At 39.8% G+C, this 26,784-nt stretch overlaps 1 protein-coding gene across 1 annotated transcript in view; it reads right to left on the reverse strand.

Moving 5' to 3' along the window:
* EFHC2 (EF-hand domain containing 2) overlaps window positions 1–26,784 on the reverse strand; it is a 168,753-nt gene that overhangs the window by 791 nt on the left and 141,178 nt on the right. The window contains exons 12-14 of the mRNA XM_020285042.2: window positions 24,801–24,998; window positions 22,969–23,061; window positions 11,440–11,545 (exon numbers count right to left, since the gene is read on the reverse strand). Coding sequence (XP_020140631.1) covers window positions 11,440–11,545; window positions 22,969–23,061; window positions 24,801–24,998 — 397 coding nt within the window. The remainder of the gene's footprint in view (window positions 1–11,439; window positions 11,546–22,968; window positions 23,062–24,800; window positions 24,999–26,784) is intronic.

Consider the following 26,784-nt stretch of genomic DNA (forward strand, 5'->3'; position numbering starts at 1 on the left):
ATAGGACTTTGTAGAACCTCTCACGAAGTAGGAGTATGTTTTCCTGTTCCTTTGATATGAGCTTCACCACATGACTGGCTTTGGCCTATGTACTGTTAGCAGATGTATTATGAACAGAAGACTCTAATATGCTGGTGTCATTTGGCTTGGCCTTCTGTGCCTCTGTCTTCTGGCCTCTGTCATCACCATGAGAAGAACATGGCCCATGATGCTACTGGTCCTAAAATGACCAAGGTAGAACAAACCAGGCCCAACTTGCAGCATGGAGCCAAGCCCAGCTGAATCTAGCCAAGCTCAACTACCTACAGGTTCATAGACAAGAAAAATAAATGTGTTTTGTTGTGAACCACTGAAATTTTAAGAGTTGTTTGTTACACAGCATTATTGTAGTGATAGCTCTTTGTATACTCATTAAGAACTCAATTTTTAAAATCCAAACTGGTAGCTATACTGATGGCTTGGTTACTATTTTTGGATAAACAATGAAAAGAGCACTGGATCACTCACAGTATGCTCTTCAGAATAAGTCACTTTATATATGTGCGTGTGTGCGTGTGTGTGTATACATATATATGTATTTATACACTTTATACATTTAATATGTATAAGACATATATATGTAGGTATATATGCACACACCAATTTTTTATATATGCTACAATGGTCAATTTATATTATTATCAACAAGGGGGGAAATTCCATAACTGTGGTTGCTTATAATTCTATTGTCAAGGTTAACTGTTTTATGTCAGAGGTTCTATATCTTTACTAGTGTTGCATTTGAATCCAATTGATAATTATCATAGAATCAGAAGAGAATCCAGTACCAGCACCTCTAATGAAGGCATTTAAGTGATGATTTATGATGACGACGAGTCGGTTGCAGATTTTTGTGGGGTTATAGGAATCCTATAATTACCTAGTAGTAGTAGTAGTAGTAGTAGTAGTAGTAACAAATGTATTGGATATTTACTATATGACAGGCACTCTTTTAAGTGTTTTATCTGTACTAAGTTATTTTAGTCATCACAGAAAACCCTTAAGAGGTAGATGTTATTATGATAATCTATATACAGAAAAGAAAACTGAGGCATAGAAGGGTTAAGTAGATTGTCTAAATCAGACTACCAGTCAGTGATGGAGCCTCAATTGTCACCCTGGCAGTGGGGCACCAGAGCTATGCCTATCTGCTGGGCCAAACAGTGAAGTGGGCCTATCCTGAGGCAGCTGGCCCTCATCCTACATTTGCTCCCATCATTTTCAACATGAAAAGTTAAATAGAAGATAATGCAGTTCTTGAAGTGACACTATGCTTCTTTCTCAAGAATGCCACCTGTGAGAAGTTGAGCCCAAACAACCAACCAGCAGTATGAAGAAGGAAATGACCATTCAGACAGATGATGGCTAAACCAATTCCTAAGGGGTGTTCTAAGCAGCTCATACCACATAGATCTTAGTAAAATATCCTTCCTGACACCAAAAAGTTGTAAACCATTATATACATATTAAACAATATGTTATAATCAATGGAGGCTGAGATCAATAATCATTCAACTCCATTATTCAACACATTCTCAAAAATTTCATTACAAAACTTACAGCAATTTTTGCTCTTAAGTGGTATTTATAAATTCAATCTTGTTATAGAGGAATAGTACAAATATATGCACTCAAAATCACTATTTCCTGATAGTTTTTTGAAAGAAAAGTTTTCAGTACAGAAATAATAAAATATATTATGTAATTGATATAACTATGATGGATTTATTCAGAGAATGCTTTATCTCATGAAACAGATCAGTACTAGAATATCCTGTCTCATAGCTTATTAAACAGGGAAGGTGGTTTTGTTTTTGTTTGTTGGTTGTTTTTTTTTTTTTTGAGCAAGGAATGGTGATTTAAATGCTAACGATTCAGAACTTATACTGGAATCATGACAACTCAAGAATTTAGAAATGAGAATCAAATTTATCAGCAATAAGCCAGACTTGGGCAAAATAAAACTCAAGTTTCATTTCATGAGATTTGAAATTAAGGATAATTTAAGATGAAAGATAACAGTAGTCCATTTCTTTAAATTCTGACCACTTTAAACCCCATGGCTCCCACAAAGCTTACCTGATGACTCCAACCCCACTGTGCTCTTTCTCTAGAATCAATACCACTTCCCTTGATTATTTTTCCTTTTGTCACTGTTTCCTAGGTTCCAGGTGGTAGTGACTTTTCCTGTCAAAATGCTTCATAAATGCCACAGGCATATTTGTAGTGTTCAAGGAACCCAGGATCTATCATCTATTGCCAACCACTAATTTTAGGGAGATTTTCGCACATACTGCTTTAAAATGGACAAATGAATCAAATTTGGAATCCAAGGGAGAGTAAGAATCAGGGGAGGCTCATGGGATGGGGTGAGGGGGCATCAATAAAGCAGAGGGAAGGCACCTTCTTCATTTTGCCTATAATTGGATCTACCTAAGGGAATCACATGGTCAGCCCCTTCATAAAATGAAAAGGTTTTGGTGACATAAGAAATCCCTACAACACCACGGCCTAATTGTATTTTCTAATAAATCTGCAAGTGTTCTGAACATTATAGAACCTTTATGAAAATCTGGGCAGTGAGTTAAAATATTCTGTTGAAGACAGAAGCTGACCTTTTATTCATGCTACACTATAAAATAAAAAGAAAACTCCAGATCATATGGTTTTCCCAGCAGTGCATGTGAGTTTGAAATGGGAGTAAATGTATGGTACTTTTATAACAGGACAGCTCATCCACAGAAGTCAATTCCCTCCCGTTCCAAAAGAGGATGAGCCTGCCTATATTGCTGTAAAACAGGCCCCCCTAGCGATGAACATTTGGAACTATTTATGTGTAGCAGGCTCTACCAGCACCCCTTCCTATCCCCTCACCCTTTCCACTTTGGCGCACACCAGCCTGCCTTCCAACTGCCAGCACCTCCGTTCCTTTGCCCTTGGACTTCTCTTTGGCCTCTCAGGCCTGCTTTGGCTGCCCCTGTGCCAAACCACAAGTGCCAAGAAATTATTTCCTTTCCTCTACTCCAAGAGCAGGATCAAACAATGACTGATAGAAATTGATGAATGAATACTGCAGTTCCCTTGCACTTCGGGTGGGATAATTCTAAGTTGCTATCCTCACTCTGGATCCTAGCATTTTCCAGCTGCTAAGCTCCAATCATCCACTTTTGAAACTGGTTTGATAATATGCCCTTTAGTAGCTCCTTCCCTTCCCTTTCTTGCTCCCCTAGTTCCTTTCCCTACCCTCCAAAAAACTATTCACACTTAAACCCTTGTCTCCAAGTCTGCTTCTAGAGGAAGTTAGACATAGACACTATACAATTTTGCATTTATCAAAATTAAGAACATGTCTAAGAAAGCCACAGCACAGCTTAGAACAAAGCAACTTCCTGGCAAACTGTGGATGGATCTGGAGTCTCTAATGTGACTTCCAGATAACTCAAGAGACAGTGCCCAAATCTCAGAACAAAAATTGAGATAGTCTAGAGCATAAACAATACATGCCACATAAAGTTTTCTGGAAGAAGGAAGAACTATAAAATGCAGAGTGAAATTCAAGGATACAAAATCATGATTCTAAAGTGTCTGGGAATCATTGTCTCCAAGAGGGCCCTATGACATTTTCCAAGCTGGCTGTCACTAGAGCCACTTAAGATGTCAAACAAGTTGGCAATAAATCACTTGTTCATCAATGGTGAAAAAAACGTAGCTGCCGATCTGTAAAATCACACACCCTTGAAATTGAGAAGCAAAGATGGCACTGGATGAAAACCCAGTAAACAGCAGCTGCCCAGTGAGAACAGCAAAGCTGTGTGTGAGCTAATGGGCCCTAGATTTATTTGATTTGATATTTTTAAAAGGAAATTTAATTGGATTATGTCTCCTTCTAGTTTAAAATTTTCTACTGTAGTACTGGCCACCAGATGCATGAAGGGAAAAGATCAGGAGCCAATTAAATTCCATGCTTCACTGAAACAAGGTTATTTTTTCATTCCTCCCAAATGCAAGGCAGATAGAGTCATGTTCGTGATTTCACCATGTTATTCCCCTCCACTTGCTTGGAAAAGGATGTTTCTATGAGAAATATCTATGAATTTGTAGAAAAGGCCAATAGTGTGTACAGTATCAAAATTGTGGTTTTCTTAGATTTTCTTTCTTCTAATAAGGTTGACATGACCTTAGAAATAATCAAATTAGTTTGACAAAAATCATAAACATAATTAAATTTAAGCCAATCAAGTTGAAATAAATTTTGGGAAGAGGATTGTGCAAATACTTTTTGAAATAATCAAGAGCATTCTGATAACATAAGGAAAAGCTCATTTATAAAGTCAGGAGATTTGCTTATATTTCTGTCCATTTCTGTCTTTCCAGCAATACCAATATTTCACAATTGCTTTCCCTTGCCCTAGACAAAGCTTAGAGTTGTCATCTGTGTGTGAGTTGTAGCTAAAAGATAGGTGTGGCTTCTAAACAGAAAACCTTTCCTTGGAACTACATTCCAGAGCAAGAAAAGTTTTCAAGGAGACATGGATTTTTTTGAGCTTGAGTGGTAGGGTTATGTGTACAATTCAAGTAGACACCATCCAATGCATTAGATTAAAGTAGATTCCAGAAGTACCATTTCCTACTAGGTTATTGCTCTGTTAGTTAATGTGTTCATCAGTTTTTTAAATCTAATGAGAATGGTTAATAACCTTTTCTTTCAGCTATATTCAACCACAAATATTAGAAATAACTTTGCTTATTTAAAAAAATTAGCACTAGCCCCTGACTACATAATCCTTACCTTTGGGAATGCCTCTGAGTCTCAGCTTCTTATCTCTAAATTGGGAATGATACTTATTCTTGCAAGGTTGTTGGGACAATAAACTGTTATAGGGCATTCCATGTTCTAAATCCCAAAGGAGATCTTCAACAAGTTGGGTGTTCAAAGATGTATCTGAAGGTGTACCCAACTGCCCCCTACTTCCCACTGCCAAGGTCCTATATCATCCTGTTGTGTGTGAGAGAGAGATTTAGAGCTGATTGCTAATGCTTCTGCAGTTACAGTGCTCATAAAATGAAGCCACATCCAATTTTTCTCAGAAACGTCAAAAGATAAGATGCCAGTCACACAGTGCAGGTTATAAAGTTTATATGAGAACCGATTTAGTGTTATTTTTTAAAATGTGACTTCTGAGATTAACCAGACAGGCTCCAAATAGTGAGACCTGTTCTGCCAGTTTTACAGCTACCATCTGTGAGCAAGCACAATAGAATGGAAATGGAGTCTCTGGGCCGTGACAGCACCAGGGCAACATGCTGAGACCATAGATAGTCACATCATAGAGTGAGAGTTAAATTACAGCCCCATGGCTTGCCATGGGCTGCTGAGGGGCCATGCAGAGGGACGACCAAGGGATCCCCCTGAGAATCCAGGCTCCAGACCATAGCCAACAGTCATGATGGGTGACAGTCAGCTTTCATCTGTCCATGTAGGAAAAACTCTCACCAAAGGGCAGCAGGACTAATCAATGCTAGACTACCTATGTGAGAGTCCTCTTTAAGTTTTCCTTGTTTGTTGTTGGACCCTACTCCTATTGGCTGAAGGCCATTTCACTATCACACATACGGGAGCCATGTCTGAGTCTGAGGCACTGGGCCTGACATCCAGCAAACCAAGTCCCAGGAGCCGTTAGTCTGGACCTGGCTTTATACCCTGACTGTGGGGTTTGGCCACCTAAGCTCAAGGCTTTATTCCAGTAACAGACTGTGCTGCATCAGTCTCCATTTGCCCTTCAAGATCCATTCTCTGCCCTTTTCGTCCTGTTTTCTGCCCTGGGAGGCTGACCTCTGTGGATTGTATCACTCCCCAAGTTCCCTTGTTCTCTGGCTTCTGAGTGGGTTCAGCCAATGGGAAACAGCATCAGGAGATGGGAAAACAGAAGGAGGGAGAGGTCAGAGCACGAATTTCACTCCTCCTCACTCTGCTTCCTCCCTGCCAGGCCATGGTGTGGGGATGGCTACAGGGTTTACACTCCTCTACCTGCTGCTCCTCTGCTGGGCTCCAATAACACCGGCCCCTCCCTGTTCCTCCAGGCCTTGGGATGGTCAAGGCTTTCCACTCTTATTAGTCTCCGAGTGCTCTACTCCTCTGCTTGGTTCCCTTAACCCTACCCACTCCTCTGTCAATAGTCCCTTCATCAAATCCATCTCCAGGACCCCTTTGAGCACGATGTGTATTTCTTGCTGTAACTTCACTGGTATGGGGACTCAGCCTGCTCTGTCCCCTTGGCAGGGCTGAAAGCTTGGTTTGAGCCTGCTAACTAGCTCCCTCTGATTGCTGAATGGTGCTACCCTCTAGATTCCCCATCACTGTGCTTCCTATTTTGGAGGGATGGCTGGCACTGTCTGATGCCTCAGTACTTCCAAGTCTTGAATCCCAGACAACCCCCCACCCCCTCAGCCCCTGGTTGGCTGAAGCCGATGGTCCTGTTCCTGGTCTTTGGCCTGGGGGTTGGGGACTTCAGTTCCATGGCATTTCTGGAACTTCAGCCAGTGCCAGCCTGCCCAGCTCATATACTGGAGGAAGTGATCAGCTTCCCAACCCAGGCCTCCACCTGGACCATGCTTCTGCACGAAAGCTCAGCCTGCCATTCTTTGATCTCATAAGACCTTTAATCTCGTGACTTCACACTCAGGTCTGGGGCACTTTCACAACTTGAAGTATCTATTCGTCCCTGAAGTGACTTTGGCTATGGCAGACTCCCCAAATGTTGGTAATACCCAAAGCTATAAGTGAGACATTTTCTCTGCCCAGCTGGGTCCCAGGGACCTACACATCTGGTCTGACTCCACCATGGCCTCTTCTGGCATAACTAGTCTCCTGTCAGATGACTGCCACAGGTGGAAGATCACACAATAACCGGGGAACGCAGTGGGGAGGAGGCTGTGCCACACTGCCAGGCTCCTAGTTGATACCAAGAACAGTGAACAGGAGCTTGAGGAGTGGTTCGTTGCTGAGCTGTGATATACCATACAGAATCCCCTTGGGGAGGAACCTGGTGGCTCAGCTGCTGACCCTTTGTGGATTGCCTCAACTACAGAGATGTCTTGGCTGCAAAAAGCCACATTGGCCAAAGTCAAATCTCTTTACGAACTAACCCATAGGGATAAAACCAGGTCATTTTGGCCCAACTCAGGACAACTCTGAAAGGCCAAATCCTAGCTCCCAAGCTCCTCATGGTTCAGCCAAGGTTACCTTTGGGCCTGTATCACAGTTCAATTTTTCCCTTTGCCCACTCTTGTTTCCTTCCCCCACCTTCCATGGGAGTTGATCCTAAGGACACTCTCAAATAAACATCCTGCATGTTAAACCCTATCTGCTTCCTGGAGAACCCAACCCGTGACAAGCTCTGACCTAGCAATGCGTCAGGGCATTATTAGATATCAACATTTAAGCACACTTATGCAGTTCAGTAGATACTATACACTACTAATTCTACTGTATGAACTATGCAATATTGTGCTTAACCCATTTACACTAAATATTTTCACATGAGATTATAGACTCACTGGTAACATTCCCAACCTAGCTTATATTCTCTTTATGAAACAATAATAAGTTTAGCAGTACCAGAATGCTGCGGACTCTTTGGAATCTGGTTAAATACTCATTATTGATTAAATTGATCAGGTACCATTTTATAAATATTTTATTTACTTTCTAATTGGCTGAAAATGTCTCCTGCACACTGAAATATTTCTAGGCTTGGTCAGCAGAATGGATGAGACCCTGTGAGTAAAGTTTTCACCATAAAGGAATAAGAATTGGAAGAACCTACTGCGAAAGCACAGGTTATTTCTGATGTGACAATCTTGGTCTATAACTGTTCCAACTCTCACCATTAAGGGTAGAATCACCCATCTTAGCCTTAGAAGGAACTTCTCAGGGCCCAGTCCACTGACTTGAGGAAGGTAAGGCATCTCCATTTTACAAACAGTAACAGCCACTAACATTTAAACCCTAGTGTAGGGCAGGTATTATGACAAGTGCCTCATATATATTGACTCAATCCTCACAACAACCCTAATGGAAGAACTATTCTTATCTCCACTTTTGAGACAGGAAACCTGAAAGGCTGAGTAACTTGTAAAAAGTCACCCAGTTAGTTGATCAGAGAGCTAAGGATTTGAATTCAGGTCCCTGCGATGGCAGACCTTCTATTTTACAATGCCTCTAGAAAGCACCTGAAGTCCAGGGCTCAGTACCTGTCTCAGTTGACAAGAGTTGGTAAGTGATGAAATGGGGGTGAGGTGACTAAAGAATCTTTGCCCTTCCCATGCTGTGACTCCCCTTCCAGTGTGGATGGTGATCCTTTTGTGAGTCATGAAATCAATTTAATGGGTCATGAATGACACTCAAAAGAAAGAGGTGAGGGGAGGGAGAGAGAAAAGAAAGGAAGAGAGAAAGGAAAAAATAAAATAGATCATACTGCACCACATGTAGTCAGAATAGTATTTCATGAAACTTTTGTTCTATTATATATGTGCATGCTGCATTGTTATAAACATGTCTTTCTTACTGTGCGTTGTAGTGCAAAAAGATGATTAAATTTCATTCAAATTCAACAGTCATTAGGAAAGCAAAAACTAAAGTAATAGTACACTACATGTTTTCCGAGGCAAAAGAAATACAAAAACGACCTGAATGCCTATCACTAGAGAAACAGATCAATAAATTATTGTATACCCACTCTACAACTATTAAAGAATGGCTTAGGTCTATACATATTAAGCTAGAGGAACTTTCCACAATTAAGTAAAAAAAAAAAGCACACTGCAGATAAATGCATATGGTATGATCATATTTTTGTACATGATGAAACCTCTAACATACAGATGGTAGATTGGGTGGAATGGAAGAGGAAACAAAGAAGTAGAAAGTAAGGAAAAGAACAAAGGCTGTTGGTAAGTAGCAACACTAAGGATGCACTGTATATCATTCAGGGTCCCACAGGAAATAGAGGGCATATGCAAACTGTATAAATCGAGAAGAGCTTAATAAAGTGACTAATTGCAAATTTGTGGGAAGTGTTTAGCAAAACCAATGGGGATCCTCCAGTCTCCAAGGATTATAAAAGCAGGAAGCCCTTACCACCACCTGGGTCTGAAAGGGCATGTGAGGGTGGTCACCAGAGCCTGGAGTGGACAGCTATATGGAGAGAGCTATATGGATCTTGGGACCTTGGCTGAAGGAAGCAGTCAATCTATCATGACTGGTAGAGAGGGAGACAATTTCTCTCTCCACCTACCTTCTACTCTCCTGTTGGTGCACCCCATTGGCCAGCCCAACTGGAGGACAGAGGAAGAAGGGACCCATTTATGTGGCCCACAAAGGTCGGCTGCCCAGGACTGACCTGGACAGGGTCAGAGTGGGATAGAGGGCACTAGAAAGCAGTCCTAGTGGGATACATAGACGACAGCCAACACAGACTGCTAAAACATTAAACAAAAAGGTAGAATATAAACCCCATCTACCATTTTTTCTTTTTTTATGTGTAAAAATAAAATATTTATGTGGATAAGAATTAAAAGGTTACCAGAGAAAATGACAGTATTGATTTGTTTTTGTGATGGTATCTTGGATTTGAGTTAATTCATTCCAGTATCTTCAATAATAATTATATCACAAAGATGTTTTTCTTTTTTATTCTTTGCAGTAAAACAGACCTGAGTTAAAATTTTGACTCTACCATATACTTGCTGTTTCTCTAACTTCCTTATCTCTAAATTGGGAATAGTAAAAGTACCTATTGTTGCTATAAGGATTAAATGAGCTAAGAGGTTTTGAGATCTTAGTACAATGATTGCCACACAGTACATGCTTTAAGTGTTTGCTTTTATTATGGGGACAATGAGATGTAAAGAGCCTCCCAGTGAGTCTGCCTGTCTCCATCCCCCCTCTAGGCCATGCATCATACAGGGAAAATTCCCTTCCTTCAAATTTGTCAGTGGTCTCCAGACCTTCCAGGACAATATTCAAACCTTACCCTTGCAGGTATCTTAAGCCTCATCCTTCTCGACTCCTCCTCCCATGGGCCTTCACTCCAGCCACAACAATTCCTCCTAATTCTGTACAAGTGCCATGTTGCCCCATGTCTCAGGGAGCTCTGTTGGGAATGCCTTTTCTATATTACATGTCACTTTTCTACTTTGCTAACTCTCACTACTCATTGAAATTTCAAGTGCTATCTCCCCTGAGAATACTTCCTGTTACCCCAGTCTGATTTAGAAGCAGCTTCCTCCTCATCCCACAGCATCCCATGCAGGTTGTATCACACCACACTCCAAATCATGAGTGATTCTCCTGTCAGCAGTGGGCCCCTCAAAGGTAGCAATGATGACCTTTGTCTCTGGACCCCAGTTCAGATCAGAGAATTTATTGAGGGTGGATACTTAATCCTGATTTGTCTGAAGATTAAATTTATAAATAAATGAGGTAAGTAACTTAACCGATCCAAAGTCATTCAGTTAAGTAAGTGGCAGAGCCAGAATTCAACCCCAGCTCTGTTTAACTCCAAATGCCACCACTGTCCCCCAACCATCTGGAAGTTCCATGGCTGTCCTTCACACTCCCAGAGTAGCTGCATGCCTAAGGGAACTCCCAAGGGCACTGGACCAGCTCGGGCCAGAATGAGCTGGTCAGCAGAGACCCTGAGGAATAAATACCTCCTTTTTGGAAGTATCAACCACATGACATTTGCTTTATCAAGGGACTTTCCCAAGAAAATCAATTTCTGGAGCATGTTAAAATACAAACAAACCACCACCCACCCACCCACTCCTTACAGACAATTGGTCCAAAGAGATCTTAGAGAATTCAGACAATTCCACAATGTTGAGAGCACCATCTGATCACATGAACTTTGTTTTCCCTAACCAAGCATTTTTCGACAGAATTTTCATTTTAAATTTGGCTCCACTGTGAAATGTGCATCCCCATACTCTATTGTTTCACCCTCATCAAACCTGTGCACACAGCCACAGATACTCTGGATTCTTGACATAAGACCATTTGAGATTTGCTCTTGTAGCTTATGATGATGTTACCAGAATCCCTTGATAACAGTGTTTATATCTATTTATAACTGTAACCTATTATCCTATTTTCCATATAATTGGATGCGACTGAGGTTAAAAAAAAAATTGTAAGAAAAGTCATGCTCTTACAGAGCAGATGTTTGCTCAGCATGGTAAGTGAATTAGCCTTTAACACAAATACCCAGAAACACATAAGCGCTCTTTCCAAAAGCACTGATGTTAATACTTTACATTGAAAAATAATTTAAAGATAAAGGATGTTAAAAATGCAAGGGACATAGTCATAGCTGGTTTTAAAATAGGTGTTAATTTTACCTCTTTAAGGTACGGTGGTGCTTCCAATTCAGGCATCGGATTCATTCTCCAGTTCAGGACACAGAAAAATGACTCATAATTTATTTGTCCTTCACTGTCTTCAAATCTGAAACATAATTATAATATATGATTTGGCACACTGCAGAATTCAGGACCAAAATGTCAGCTTAAATTTTACCATCGCAACATTATATTGTGTATGCTTCAATATCTGATGTTGTTCTTATTTATTATTAGTTTATTATCTGTTTCTGATCCACCAGAATGTAAATTCTTTGCAAGCAGGGATCTTACCTACCTAATGCACCAAAGTATCCCCAGCACCTAGATCAGTGCTGGTACTTGGTAGGTGTTCAATAAATATTTGTTGTAGTTATCACAGAAATAAATTTGCTTATTTAGTAATTAATACCATCATTATATTTTGTTAAGAATATTTAAAGGTCCTTTTAGTTTAATGGTTGACTTAATATGTCAGTAAAATAAAATGCCCTTATATTTCTCAAATTGCATGGCTTTTAAATCATTAAGGCAAGCCCAGATTCATTTTGTTAACTAGTATATTTTTAGGAAAAATAAAAGGCATCTTTATTATGTATTATGTAGCCATGAAAAGAGGTTATTTAGATTCACATTTGCTGTCATGGAAATATGTTCTTGGTATAATTTTTAGTAGAAAGGAGGGTATAAAATAGTATGTAGAGTTATAATCTCACTTTAGATTTATATTTATATAAAAAGGCATAGAAAAAAGTCTGGTAACAATAGACTTATGTATTAAGAATGGCTATCTCTGGGAGAAGAGATTATGGTTTTTGCTTTTTCTTTATACTTTGCTGTAGCATCTGAATTGTTTTAAATTTAAAATCAGAAAAAAATAAGCCCATTTTTATTTTGAAAAGAAAATTAACAAATGATTATCCTGGTCGAAATATAGGTTAAAAATAATAAATCTCTTTGACTACTACTTCCTAATTATGGACATTGGCTCAAATTCATCTTTAACCATAATAGAGTTTTGGCCCTTAAGATACAATAATTTCAACACAATTGTTAAAATAACTTAAACACAAAATACTTCTTAGTGTAATACTGCAATGCTATCTATCCTGAATTTGATCACATTCTGCCAATTTTTAAGGCTAATTATCATGTATCGCCATTTTTTTTGCAGGAAACAACAAAGGTGGTCACTAAAGCATTGTTCCAAGCACTCTGCTCCAGGGTCCTGCCTTTAAAACATACTCATCATCAGTCAAAGGACTTTTTTCTTTTCTTCTCAAAGTATTAAGAAAATAATAGCTCATATTTATAAACTAATAAAAATTAACAGCAATAAATTAAATGTTACAAGTTGAAGTCACATAGACTCATTGATCTAAACAAAGTGAAATAAACAGAGTGACCATAAGAAGGGAAAGGGAATTTTGTAATTCTTTTGTGTACATTTTCTTTGGCCAATAATTTTGGGGTACAATTCCAATATACTGCCCCTATCCTTGTTTACCCTTTGAATTGTAGTTCACTCATTATTTTAACTCCTTTAAAGGACATGCTCTGTTTATGGAAATATGTATAGTCAAAATGCAGGACCCTTATTTCTTTTATTTGTGTATGCTTTGGAGGAAGAACTAAAACTCAATTTAAAAATGTCTTGAAACTTTCCTTTAGTATGGAATCTTGAAGAAAGCATTTCCTAATACTGAGTAGGAGCTAAGGTCAAAGAATGAGATCATTAGGGCCTTTGACTTTTATTCTGAGGAAAACTAAGAGCCACTAGAACATATTATTCAGAAAAGTTATAGGACTTGCAATGTTCTGAAAGTTTGTGTCCTCCTAAAATTCATATGTTGAAACCTCATCACCAATTTGATGATTTCAGGAAGTAGGGCTTTGGAGAAGGTGATTAGATGATGAGGGCGCTGGCCTCATGAATGAGATTAGTGCCCTTATAAAAGGGACCCCAGAGAATACCCTTATTCCTTCTGCCATGTGAGGATGCAGAGAGAAGGTGCCATCTATGAACCAAGAAGTGGGTCCTCATCAGACACCAAATCTGCCAGCACCTTGATCTTGAAATTTCCAGCCTCCAGAACTGTGAGCAATAAACTTCTGTTATTTATAAGCTACCCAGCTTATGCTATTCTGTTGGGGCAGCCCCAACAAAAATAATAGGATCTAACATATTTTCTAAAGATCACTCTGACTCATACATTGAGAGTAGAACATATGGGGCAGGACAGAAGTGGCAATGGCAGTGAACAGTCTCTTGTAGGAATCCAAGCAGAAGGTCATGGCAGCTTAAATGAGAGTGGTGACAGTGGAGTGCTGTGAGGAGTGGTCAATTCTGAATATATTTCAAATGCAGGATTCCTGAAGGATTGTATATAGTATGTAGGAGAGAGAGGGAGAAAGAGAGAGAGGATTCAGGATGACTTTACAGCTTTTGCTTGAGCAACTGGAAAAATGGAGCTGCCCTAACTGAGACGAGAAAGACTGCAGAGGCTTCAGACTGGGAGGAAAGATCATGAGTCAGTTTTGAATACGCCACATTTTGATGGGAAGTGAGCAACTGAGGCTCTGAAGTTCAAGGAAGAGGTCCATTTGAAGATATAAATGTGGGAGTCATTAGCCATATGATGGTATTTAAAGCCATAAAAACTGGGAGACTGGGAGACTAGATGAGATCACCAATGAAACAAGTTTACCTGTTCTTAAAGCACAGAATCTGATTGGCAGTAAATTCCCACTACATAAATTATAGAAGGCACTTATTTAATCCTAGATGTTTCAGAAGTCTAATATCCCAGTAATTTTGGGACCAGTCAAAAGACTATCAAATAGATCTAGGATCATGTCAGACTTCACTTCTCATATGCAATCCACTAGGCAGTCCTGTGTGTTTAACTACCATAGCATATTACAAATCTATTTCTCTCCCTCTCTTTCACTACCCCCTAATTCCAAGCCACTATCATCTCTCATCTGTATTACAGTAATAACTTCCTATCTTGGTCTTGCTGCATCTACTCTTACTTTGTTGCAGACCATCCTCTACCAGAATGATCTTTCTAAAACACAGATCAGATCAGTCAACCTCCCCAATTGCAAGCCTCCAGTGGCTTCCCAATCCACTTAGAACACAAGTTAAACTCCTTATTAGGGCTTATAAAACCCAACTTAATCTGGCCCCTGCCAGCCTCTCTGGTTGCATCTCCTTGCCTGAAAACTCACTCCCCCTGTTTACAATGCTCCAGGTTTACTGGCCTTCTTCTTTTTCTCCAATCATAATAAAATTGTTCCCAGAAATGCAAGGCATTTATACCTTCTGGTCCGTTTGTCTGGGAAGTCTCAATTTCTCAAATGTTATTTCCTTAGAAAGATCTTTCTGAAGTTCCTCTTATATAAGTCCCTATACCCGAATACATCATGGCACTGGAACTTACAGGAAAATTTGTGGAAGTCACCCCAGGAAGTCCTACTATTAGATTTTGTTACTACTAACTCTGATATTTGCCTGTTACCTCTTAACAACCCAGCCTTCTTCCCTGCTCAACTCATGATATGTCAAACTCAAAACATCTAACCATTTACCCATTTAGAAGAATATTTCAGAATCAAATGATATTTGGGAAGGGTCAAAAGCTGTAAATGAAAGTGTATACAACTCAGAAATGATGTATCAAGATTTTTGAGAAAAATGTTTGAAAGATTTCATCTTCCCCAAATCCCAGAGCCAGGCCTAAAGGAAGAGTTGAGGAATGTGGTAAAACAAACCCAAGTTTTTCTTTTCAGTTCTGTCTGAGAGGACCTCAATGCATGTAGAATCCCTCCAAGGAGCACAAGGGAGAAAAGAACAAAGAATCTTTCAATTAAAAGCAATAAAACTAGTTAATGCTTCTTGGAAGAATTCTATGCTCTTGGGAAGTGCATAGAATTGCAGTAAATCATGATGAATTGATTGTAAATATATTTCTCTCCATTTTCCTCCTAATCCCACCAAAATGACTATAAAGGAATAAAAATATAACTCACAATGAGAAAGGTAACTGGAAAAAAGGCAACAGTGGAAAAGAGACTTCAAAATATTTGGCAAGATGAAAAGCAGACCAAAGATTGATAATAGACTTGGCAGAGGTGAGGAAAGGAAGCTAAACCCTAAATGTCCATGTTGCGGGGCAGGGGGCAGAGGAATGCTTAGAGACCAGACAATGTGGCCCACAAAACTCCTAGGAGACTCAGCGATTGCAGACTTCAGGTGCCAATAAAGGCAGGGATAAGCTGTGGCACTGAAAACAAGAATTTTTTGAAATCCTGAATAAAGCAAGAGCAGCTGAACCCCCAAATACCTCCTTCTACATTGCACTCCTCCTTGTAGGGAGTAGAGGCTTGTTTTCCAGAGAAATTCAACTAAAAAAGCTCCAGTCTTGGGGAGAGGAAGCTATTGGAGTGCATAAGAGAGCATTCCATCCTGAATTTGAGGGCTCTCAGGCTCCTTTCTTCCTTTTGCCTGTTTCTAGGATGCCAGTGGCCATGCTTAAACTCTTCTCCCTTCCCTCATCCTACCCTCCCTCCAGCCCTAACCAGAGAAAATAGGGTTCTTGTCTCCATACTCTGAATGGTTCCAGAGAAGTCTCCAGATTCCAGCTTCTGGGGATCCCCTAATGAAAATAAAGGCTCAGGAGCTGACTGGGCAGTAAAACCTACCAATCGACAAGACATCCCTCTAACAGAGCATCCAATATTGAGGACAGAAGCCAAAACAGTAGTAGAAAAAAAAAAAGGAACCAAAGACAATTCAGGGAGCAGAGGGAAAGATGTGAGATAAAAGGATATATAATATTACACCCCTGCAAAAAGAACAGAAGAATACAAGAAAGGAAATTTTGAATGAAAAACATGCTTTTGGAATTAAAAATACAATAGCACTAAAAATATGCAGTAGAAGGTTTGAAATATAAAGTTAAGAAAATCTCTTAGTTCATCATAATGAAAAAGAGAAAATAACCAAATTTGAGAGATCTAAAATCATAATAATAATAGGAGTTCTCATAAGAGAAAAATAAAAGTGGAGGGGAGGAAATTATTAAATAATAGAAAATTTCTTAGAACCAAAGAACAGTCTATAAACTAGAAGAGTCTATAAAGTGTTAAGCACAACGAATCCATATATAGCCCCTGCCAACCTCCCTGCCCCCAACAAACATGGCCCCATCACAGACTTCCCAAATGAGGAGATCCTAAGAGCATCCAGAGAGAGCAAGTGGTAATAAGAAGTAATATTATGTTAAATATTCAATCGTTATAACAGCAAGTTAGTAGACAATATGTAAAAATGATCAATCATGACATCATGCACACTGTACGCAGTGCACATATGCTATTTAAATTGCAGAAGCAACTAGAGGGGTTGAAAGTAGCTGCTTCTTATGAATGCGTCTAGGAGGTAGGGAAGAATGTGGCCAGAGGCTGCTATTGTTAGAAAAAGCTTTTCAGAGCGATTTGATGATTTTTGACTATGAGCATGTGTCTGTTTGATACAAATAAAAATTTTAAAAGTATAAAAAGCAGACAAGAGACTCTGAAACATGCTTTTCCAGGTAGTTAGCATGCAAAAGTCAGACTTGGAAAGAAAAGAGTGCTTCTAGTGGGGATCATGTTCACAAGGAATGAGTCTCTCAGTCTTCTTCCCTGCTCTAAAATTCTGCACATAACCTCCTCCCCTGGACCACTGATGTAGTGAGATGTTTCACCCCATCATTTTGGATTATAATATGCACTCTAATATACACTGTGCTTGTTAGATGAGGTTGTAAGGAGAGAACTTCAGAGATGAAGAAAGACTTGAATATTAGGGGAGTGAAAACAAGTCAGCCAGCCAGTGTGTATAGTTACCCCTGCAGGTTATCTCCCCAGTCACCTGTCATGGAGGCCTCCCTCATCTCATGACAGCAGGCATCATTTGCCAAATCCTAGGCATCACTTCAAAATATTGTGGAAAAGCCTATGGATCATATAGAAGATGCATTTCCTTATTTCATGGCCACGTCGTCCTTTCAATCAAATATGTGATCCCAATTCTCTACCAGAGTCCTCTACTTCACTCCTCTCCAAACGGTATTTGGCTCTTGCTAAAAATCTGATCCGTGGTCAAAGGACAAAGATTTGCCGCTCTGAAGGAAATTCTTTTTTAAAGGCTTTGAAGGCAATTCCAAAGAAGAACTTTCTATGGCTACATTGTTAGAATCAGTGCACAGCCTTCCAGGGTGACTGCCCTAAAGGGCAGCACTAATTCTGGCTTTTAAGTGTTTCTATGCTTGTTAAAAAGTCAGCCTCCTTACTTTCAAGTCTGAGCTCACAGTGCTAAAGTGTTTTCCTAAAACCTCCATAAATTATTCTTTCCCTTTGATACTTGGGAATCCACCATTTCCTCCACTACACAAACTAAGAGACATGTTTGTGGAGGAAGGGGGAGGGAAGGCGATTCCTCTGGCTCCCCTCTAGATAAAATGACCCCCAAACATGCCTCCCAATGCCTTGCTAGGTGGGAGTTCTTAGAACTAAGTCTAATGTGACATCTGACTGATGTTCATGCTCCCCCTCCCCAAAATGATGAATGGCCTGAAAACTGCAGAAGCCATCCATCTCCTTGCCATGGGGAATAATGCTAAGCTGCTTTATTTCTAGCCTCTGCAGAGGTAAAAGGCTTAGTGGCGGCTGTATTTTGCTGAAGAGGAACCTGCTTCCCCTCTGTTGCAAAGGCCATCTCATCATTTAGCAAAATGGGATGGAAGGGAGGGAGGACAGTGAAGACCCATTTTTGACTCAGCTGTGTTTGGTTTCAGTTCATTACCCAGAGAACCCAAGGGTGTACCCTGAAACACCTGGTTTAAATCTTCAAGGCCAGACACTTGCAAAAAAGTGGAGCTGTGGGTCCCTGCATCAGTTGGTCACAAAAACTTAAGGTTGGCAAGATGGCATTGCTCAAGTTGCCAACGAGTAACTCTGGTTATCTCTAAATAGTCAGGCCTCTAAATTCCAATTGGGAATCCAGCTCACATCTCCTTGGTGAGGTGGGTCACAGTTGCCAAGTACAGATTGTACAGATAGTCAATGCTCTGTTGGTACACGTGGTGTGGGATTTAAAAAAAATTTCCTTAACTACAAATCACATTATAGTTTGAAAAGGCAGAAAGCATCTGGGTAGGTAGGTGGGCGTGACAGAGGGAGAGAAAGAGGAGGAAGGGAAGGAGAGAGAAAGTTAGTTGGGGGAAGGGAGAGAAAGGAAGGAGGGAGAGAGGGAGGGAGAGAGAGAGAGAAGCGGCTTCTCTCTGAAAATTTCATCAGTGCACCAAATACTCTGCAACAATAGCAGTCACAGTGCCCTTCGGCCTCACTGCCAGGTATTGTTAGGTGAAATAACAGGAGTCCAAACCCTGCCTCTGGGAGGGAGCCAAGGGGCAGGATTGGGCAGCCTATAATGAGATGATTTTAAAGCCCTGTTAACTTTTTCCATTTTAACTGATATTTCTGGATGAGGCACCAGCTCTCTTGGGAGGGCAGTTCTAAGGCATTCCATGGAACCCAAAGCCAGCTATAAAAGACTAGCTTGGGGCAAAGCTGCTGGGGAAAGAGTTGCACTTGAATTTTCAGTTATTCCAAGTCTAGATTCAGAAGGCCACAATTAGGGGAGAAGGCTGCCTCTTTACTGCCCAGTCCCATAAGGAACACAGAATGAAATGACCTCAGAATTCTCTCCACCTCTTATGGTTTGAGAATCAGGATGTCTTGCTTATTAGTGCTGAGGAACACTAATTTCCAAATGAAGGCTCAGAGGGGTTGAGTAAATGTCTAGGAATCACATGGCCAGGAAATAGCAGAGTTGGCCTGCATAGGCAGGTCTGCTGGACACCAAGCCCATGTTCTTCTTCCCTGTGCCCAGTGCACTAGCACAGGACAAGTCTCTGAGGCTACAAAGAATGAATGAGATCTAGTCCCTATCCCTGGGAGCCCAGATAGAAGCAAAGGTTTAAAGTATCTTAGGGAGTTGTAGTTCTAATTCCATTAGAGACTCATCTTAGCCTGCAGCATGCTCTTTCAGTGAGAGACTCTCCTTATACTTCAATGTTCTTATAAAATGAGAAATAATGCCCACCATCAATTAAAATGTACCTTTTAACATGCTCAAGAATTTATAAAATATTCTAAGGCCCTTAGCACTACATCAATACAGTGTCACTCCTATTATTAATGAGTAATAGTTACCACTACACAGAACATATAAGTCTGATGCTTTGTACATTAGTGAAATGAATTTGTTTGGTATGTAAGATGACCGTATACTAGCTCCCACAGCACAAACTGACGGGGGCTGAGGTAACTGCATGTGAAATGATTTTGAAGTCCTGATTCCTGATTGAGTTGTACTAATAAGGAAAGATCAAACTGAATTACAACAAAAATGGGAATGGAGTAGAAGGGAAATCTTGGTACTGAAACACAAGGTCAGGAGAAATACATGGGCAATAATCACTGGGCTTAAGAAAGCATCCAACCCTCTAGCCATATTGTTTTTCAGCTCTTCATCTCAATTCACACAGCAGAGTTACATGGCTGCTTAACAGCTGCCCAACTCCATCTGAGGCAGGTAAAACTACCCCTGGGCAGAGTGTGCATTGAACAAAATCAACAAACTCCATGCTTGCCTCCCACAGGAGACTGCAGACGTCAGAGGGGGCTCTGGCTTAGCATGCCATGAGGGGAGGGCTGTGCACAAAGAGACTCTGGTCAGGGCTCTGTAAAGCCCTGTGGAGTCTGTGGGGAACAATAAGAATGCAGAATATAAATGTAAGCTGTGGGCTGATGGGCCCATTAGGAATTAGGGCAGTCTTTGAAAGGAATCTGCGGAGATGATGCAAAACACCAAGCATGTGACCCAAATCATGGCAGGGCATATTGAAGGGAGAGGGGAATGGGAATGAGACATTTTCTAATCTGATTAGTCTGAAGTTTCCCCTGAGTGTGGAGAAGGGTCACTGCACAATTAGAGGCAAAGTTAGACTGAACATGGTCTGCTTAGTGGCTGAGAGGGATGACCTCCTCAAAGCTAAGCTGGGCTTGGAGGCAGATGTGTTCAGAGACTGAGACGGCTTCGAAACAAGTTGTGAAATAGTCTTTCTGCATTTAATGTCACATCGTAAAGACAAAGACAAAACAGTCTGCTGAGAGAATGAGAGGATGATGACTTGGTGGCCTTAGCACTGGATAAGAAATATCTAGGTCCTCCAGAGGCCAAGCTCCCACATTACTGGACTTTCCAGGACAACTCTTCCTCAAGGCCATCAAGAGATAATCTAATAAACATCCAGGGTTTCCTGACTAGAAGACAGCTTAATGTGTGAAAGGCATTCAAATCCAACTGTTGAAAAATAAGGCTTTCTCTACATAGAAAAACACAGGTTTCTTCTAGTTCATTTCTAAGTCAGAGTGTGTGGTCTATGATCCCTCACTCCAACTTCTCTTCTAGTCACCAATCAATACTTAGCACCAGGTACTGTGCTGGGCACTTTATGTATGTTTTCCCAATTAATCCTCAGAACCACTAGGAAGTAGGTACTGTAAATCTCATTCTAGAGGTAAGGAATCTGAGGTTCAGGCAGGCCGAAACTCTTGCACAAGATCACACAGCTAATAAGTGGACTCAAAGAATATGAGAGACAAGGAAGGAGGGGTAAAATTGTCAATATGTGACAACCCACTGGTTATTTATAGGTGGTAATTCAAACAGGTGTCTGCATGTGAACAAATCAAAGGCCAAGTCACAGCCCTTCATTACAAGGTAAGGGACAAAAAGAGAAACATACAAAGTGCTGTGAGAATTCTTAGGAGGAGAAAATAACTCCAATTTTCAGTCAAACAAATGCAACAGGGCTTCGTGGAGAAACAGCAAGAGGAAAGGCAAAATAGTGGAAAGGCATGAGGTATATGTATGTGCTAAATGGCCCATTTGGCTAGACTATTGGCAACGGGGATAGGAGCTCTGGGGGTGTGATAACTGTGCAGAACTCTGACTCCTAGGCCTGTCTATCTCATCTCGGGTTCTTTACACCAGGATGACCTACTTATCCCTCACGCTGCTACTAGAAAACAAAAGCAAATAGAGTTAAAACAAAAACAAATTCAAAACAAATAGAGTTGATAGTCTAGAAAATCACTCTGGGTCAATCCAATGCACACTCACATCCAACCATATTTGCCCTCTTCTGGATTCCTCTCATGACACCTTGGACCCTAGTTCTCCCCCCCCCCCCCCGGCCACACACACACACACAGAATTTGGTTTTATCTGTTTCTTTGGTTTCTCCTTTTGTCTCAGATGAGGACTCTCCACTCCAGCCCCTGCATGAGAACAGTGTTCCAACTGACAGTCCTAAGCCCCACAATGGAGAAGGAGCTTAGTTCAAAGTTAGGAAGCTGGTCATTGCTGAGAGAGCAAAAATATGCCATAGAAGGTTTGTGAGTAGAAAAGTGACACAATAACACAGATTTTTGCTCTTAGAAAATATGTAAAAATGGATTAAAAAATTCAGAGACTCATGGAAGAAAGACTAATGTGGTGGCCCTGCAGTATTCAAGAGTGATGATGGTGGAAATGGAAAGGATGCAGGCAGTACGAAGGAGGTAGAACTGTAAAGACATCCTAATCTCCTGTTTATTTGTAGAAAATAATTCAAAATAACTAGAGGCAGGGGATGTGCATTTGAAAGGTTCAGGGATCAAGTCACTGCTCTTCTTCATGTGACCTCATCATCTTTATATATAAGATAGGAAGGATAATACTTCTGACTTCAGCAAGTTGTTCTCAAAAGTAAATGAGATAATGTATCCAAAGCAATTATCACAATACCTAGAACACAGCCCAAAATGTTAGAATTATCAAGATATGTAAGTCAGGGAAGGAGCTAGAGTGATGCCATAGGAAGCATAAAAGACAGCCAGAGTCTAGGTGGCTAGGAGGGAGGGGCCAGGAAGTCAAAACTCAGGTTCAACAGAAGAAGTGATGTGTTTTAGAAAGCAGTTCACTGTGCTCTCCTTTTATGACAGCATAATCTCTAAGACTTTACTTCTGGTGCTCTAGCAAGACAGAGTGCCATGCTAATAACCCAAGATGCTCTTACTACATGTCTTTCGCTATCAGGAACTACTGCTTTGAAAAACCTGCCCTGAAATTTACATCTAACCTCCTCATAACCAATAAAGTTGTACATTTCATTTTGTCCCAGGAACCTATGGATATGAGAGTATTCATGTTAAAAAGATAAAATAATAACTTATAACAGGTTCTCTAGCATTCACAATTATGACTAACTTTTCCTTTTGTAACATTTAAATGGAAATATGTCATCAATAATATAATCAAAACAGTCAAGGGTAAATCAATGGTAATTAAAGGTAGTTGTAAAACCAGGAATAGTCCCCCACACAAAAATACACAGGACAATCCCTGCCATGGGTGGAGCTCTCGCTTACCTGGAGAGTAAAGTTTCTAGAAAATCATCCTTCAAAGGTAACCTGGAGGACTTGCACAGTCTTCTGATGTCTTTACTGGGTAATACTTTTTTTCTGTATTAAAACAAAGTAAATGGGCTTTTATACACCTTGTATCCCTTTAGAAACAATTACATGCTATAAGAATGAAAATAGAGATGTCACATGTCCTAAGAATGTGCATGAAGAAGTAAGTATAAAAACTGGTATTGGAGTTCACAATAAGGAAAATCAGTCATATAGCATTTCACCAAATTTTTCCATTTCAGAAGTCACCAGATTCTGTCCTTACAAAGGCCTTTCCATCAAGATGCAGATTCTTGGTTGGTGACAGTACAGCCTGTTAAGGCTGCAACCACAAGTGTTGCTCTAAGTAATTGATCTGCATTCTTGACCACTAGTCAAAAATGGTTCTGATATTTGAAAACATCTCTTAATTTGATAGGCATATAGAGCTTCCAACACAAGTATGATATGACTTGAGGGTATTTTTCTGGTCTTTTCCTTGGACTCAAACCTTATAACCTGGAAGCCCTAGCTGAGGCTTCAACATTCACTTCAATTTTGTTGGATACAAGTAGTTTTCTCTAGAGCAGCCCAACATTTATTTTCTCCAGCCTGCTGGGGGCAAAGACATGCTTGGCCAATGTTCTCACTCAGCCAATGCTCTTCCAGGTGTCACACAAAATCAGAACTAACAGGAAAGAACGTGGGCTTTCCTTTTTGCAATTAAAACATTTACATCTAGAATCAAAGCGGCATTGCCAGATCTGGAGGAACTTCAGGCTACCTGATCAAGCAGCTCCATTATTCCCAAGAAGTGTTCCTTTAGTGAAGGAGGGTCACACTTCTCACCCTGAAGGAGAAGCATCACCAGGGTAGAAGGCAGGGCCAACGTCATGCAAAGCTCAGGCCATACATCCTCTATGAGGCTCAGGGAAGCTTAAAGATTTTAGGAAAACTACATCTTTATAAAAACTCACTGAGGATGTATTATGAATTAGGGGAAAATCAGATTCATTTTTAAGATAAACTATGGGAACTTCAAAGATATTTAGGGTATGTAGCTGGCCACTTAGGTAAAGACTTCAAGTCTGGGGATGAGGAACAGAGTCACAGGGAAGAGAGATGGCAGTGGTGTGCAGCAACAAAGTTAGAAGCTAGAGTGAGAACTAAGATTTGCTAACTGCAGATGAAACCAATAAATTTACATCCTCCCCCACTATATTGGGTGTGCAAGTAAGATGAATACCAAAACATATTAAGATGTTTGTATCCAATTGCATATAACAATGACTTAATGAAGCTCAATACCCACATGATCAGTGTATCAGAAATTCATTATGCTGAGCTTCATTATTTCCAAGAAGAAATAATTTGAAAGAAATTCTAGGTAAAAGTTTATTTGCAAATTCCATGACCTGTATGTTATAAAAGTCACATTTATAAATCCCAGTCAGCACTAAAATAATGGAAGAAGATAACATCTCAGAATTAAATCTTCTTGCATCTTGATTTACTATGTTTCAGTTGAGAGCTTCTAGAAGAGAATTAAAAGAAAATGCAAGGGAGCAGCTTATTCTTTTGAAGATACAGGGCCTCCCTTATTCCATCAACAAAGCTCACTGTCACTGTGAAATATTTGTACCCAAGTACTTATCCAAAAATTATTTAAAGTGGCTTTGCTAAATATCAGAGTATGATGAGACATGTCAATTTTCTTTTCACCCTTTCTGATAAAATATAAGTTCCTTTATTACTCAGGTTCATAGAAACTTGAATGATTTATTAGAATCAATAAAACAAAAGCTTACTTTTCTCGATCTTGGTACACACAGTTAGCAAGCAATTTGTCGAAATTCTCAAAATTATTTTTCTTGAGCTGTTCATGGGCCTGTGCAATTAAGACATCCAAATCTGCACACGATTCATCAGGCACACGGTAGTGACGTGCAATGGTTATAACCTCTTGGTCTGTGAGTTTCCCAACAGTTAGACTCATCAATATTTCTCTGTAATGAATATGGAAAAATATTCATAAAACGATGTCTAAGAACACAGTATTTTACCTCTCCCATTAAACAGATCCAAATCCCATTTATAAAACTTTTAACAAACACACAGAGGAAAGGTAATTATTTTTCTTTAACTTAATTCCTCTACTTAATTTAGGAGCAGCAGAAAGGCACCAATGCTAGAATGGAAAATCATAGGCACTATAGTTATTATATATAGCTATAAATTTATAAATAAAATGGCATTTTTGCCCAGAGTCAAACTCGTACCAAATAACACCATGCAACCAGGAAGCAAATTCTTAAAGGCCTTGAATGGTCAAAGATCTCTCACTAAGTACATGAATTTATTCAATGCCTATTAATCTTCCTTATATAAAATAGTGACAGACTTGGGTTTCTGGTTTCCCAGGGTATAAAATTTATATATCAATAAATTAGAAAGGTGCTTTGGGATGGAGAAAGCATTCATGCACATTTCTATAATAAAAAGTAAAAACTGGCACATCCTGGAACTGAGAAAAAAATAATAAAAAAAATGAAAAGCTAAAAAAGTTATGTAAATATGTAAGGGTAGAGCTGTCTGGGTCTTGAGAGGGCAAATGACACTGAGATAATGTGGCAGAACTAAAAATCCAAACAACAACAATGTTTTAAAGATGAAGATCCTAAAACCCAACAAATTGGTTAAATTGTTTTCAATGAAACTCTGTATGAAAAGCTGTAAACTATGCACCATATATTAGAAAGAATGTTATCAAAATGGTTAAAATGAAAACTCTTATGGTGGTTACATGAATAAGCTTCCACCATCTAGAAAATTGACTTACCAGAAATAATTCAATTCCCAAGAATCTTAAATAAACAAAGGTATACAAAATTTTATTTGCTCTTCTGCTTGCTATAGACAGGTCTCTCAGAATAAATGCTTTTAGTTCCTTCTAGATATTTCTGGTCATTATCTCTATCATCTAAGAATTCTAGGTTCTCCTAGTCAAGAATTTCCTTAGATAGAGTCTAGAAAAGTCCACAGCCACAATGTTGACTATCTGAAGGAACTGCATTCCACCTACATCCACCTCGCAAGTTTTCTGGGGGTTTTTGTTTTGTTTTAGTTTGGCTTTGCTTTTGTATTTTTAATGGGAAATGAAGGCAAAATTGAACCAAGAGGGTCCCACAATTTCAGCAAAGTTACATCAGATGATCAATTAGCAATACTGGCAGGAGGCTCACTGTGTGAAAAACGCTGTAAAAGGCAGTCTGGCATCTGAACTTTTCAGAATCTATAATCTACTGGAACTGTCCAAGCATACAGGGATGGTCTTTCAGAGCCACAAACTGGTAGGGCCACTTAAATGAACTGAGTAATAGCAATAACAACCTCCACCATTTGTTGAGTACTAGCTAGGTGCCAGGTCCTGTGCTACCAGATACTTTTGGCATGGATCATCTTATCTGGCCTAGGAGGTAGGCACTATTATATTATTACCACCATTGTACAAATGAGGATACTGAGGTACAGAAATGGTAAGAAGTCCACCCAATGTCACAAAAGCCAGAATGCAAACCCATGCAGACTAACTCAAAAGCCGACGCTCCTGCCTACTACTCTATGCCTCTTCTGTTGGGACACAGAGGATGGAGTGATCCAATGGAGTGGGACTCAGTCAAGAAAAGCTTCCTAAGGGCAATGTGAGTGTTAAGCTTATTCTTTAATGAACCTCTATCACATTTATTGTCCATTACTTCTGCTTTGAGGGCTATCACTATTCATCAGAAAAAA

The sequence above is a fragment of the Microcebus murinus genome, chromosome X (genome assembly GCF_040939455.1).
Source record: "Microcebus murinus isolate Inina chromosome X, M.murinus_Inina_mat1.0, whole genome shotgun sequence".
NCBI lineage: Eukaryota > Metazoa > Chordata > Mammalia > Primates > Cheirogaleidae > Microcebus > Microcebus murinus.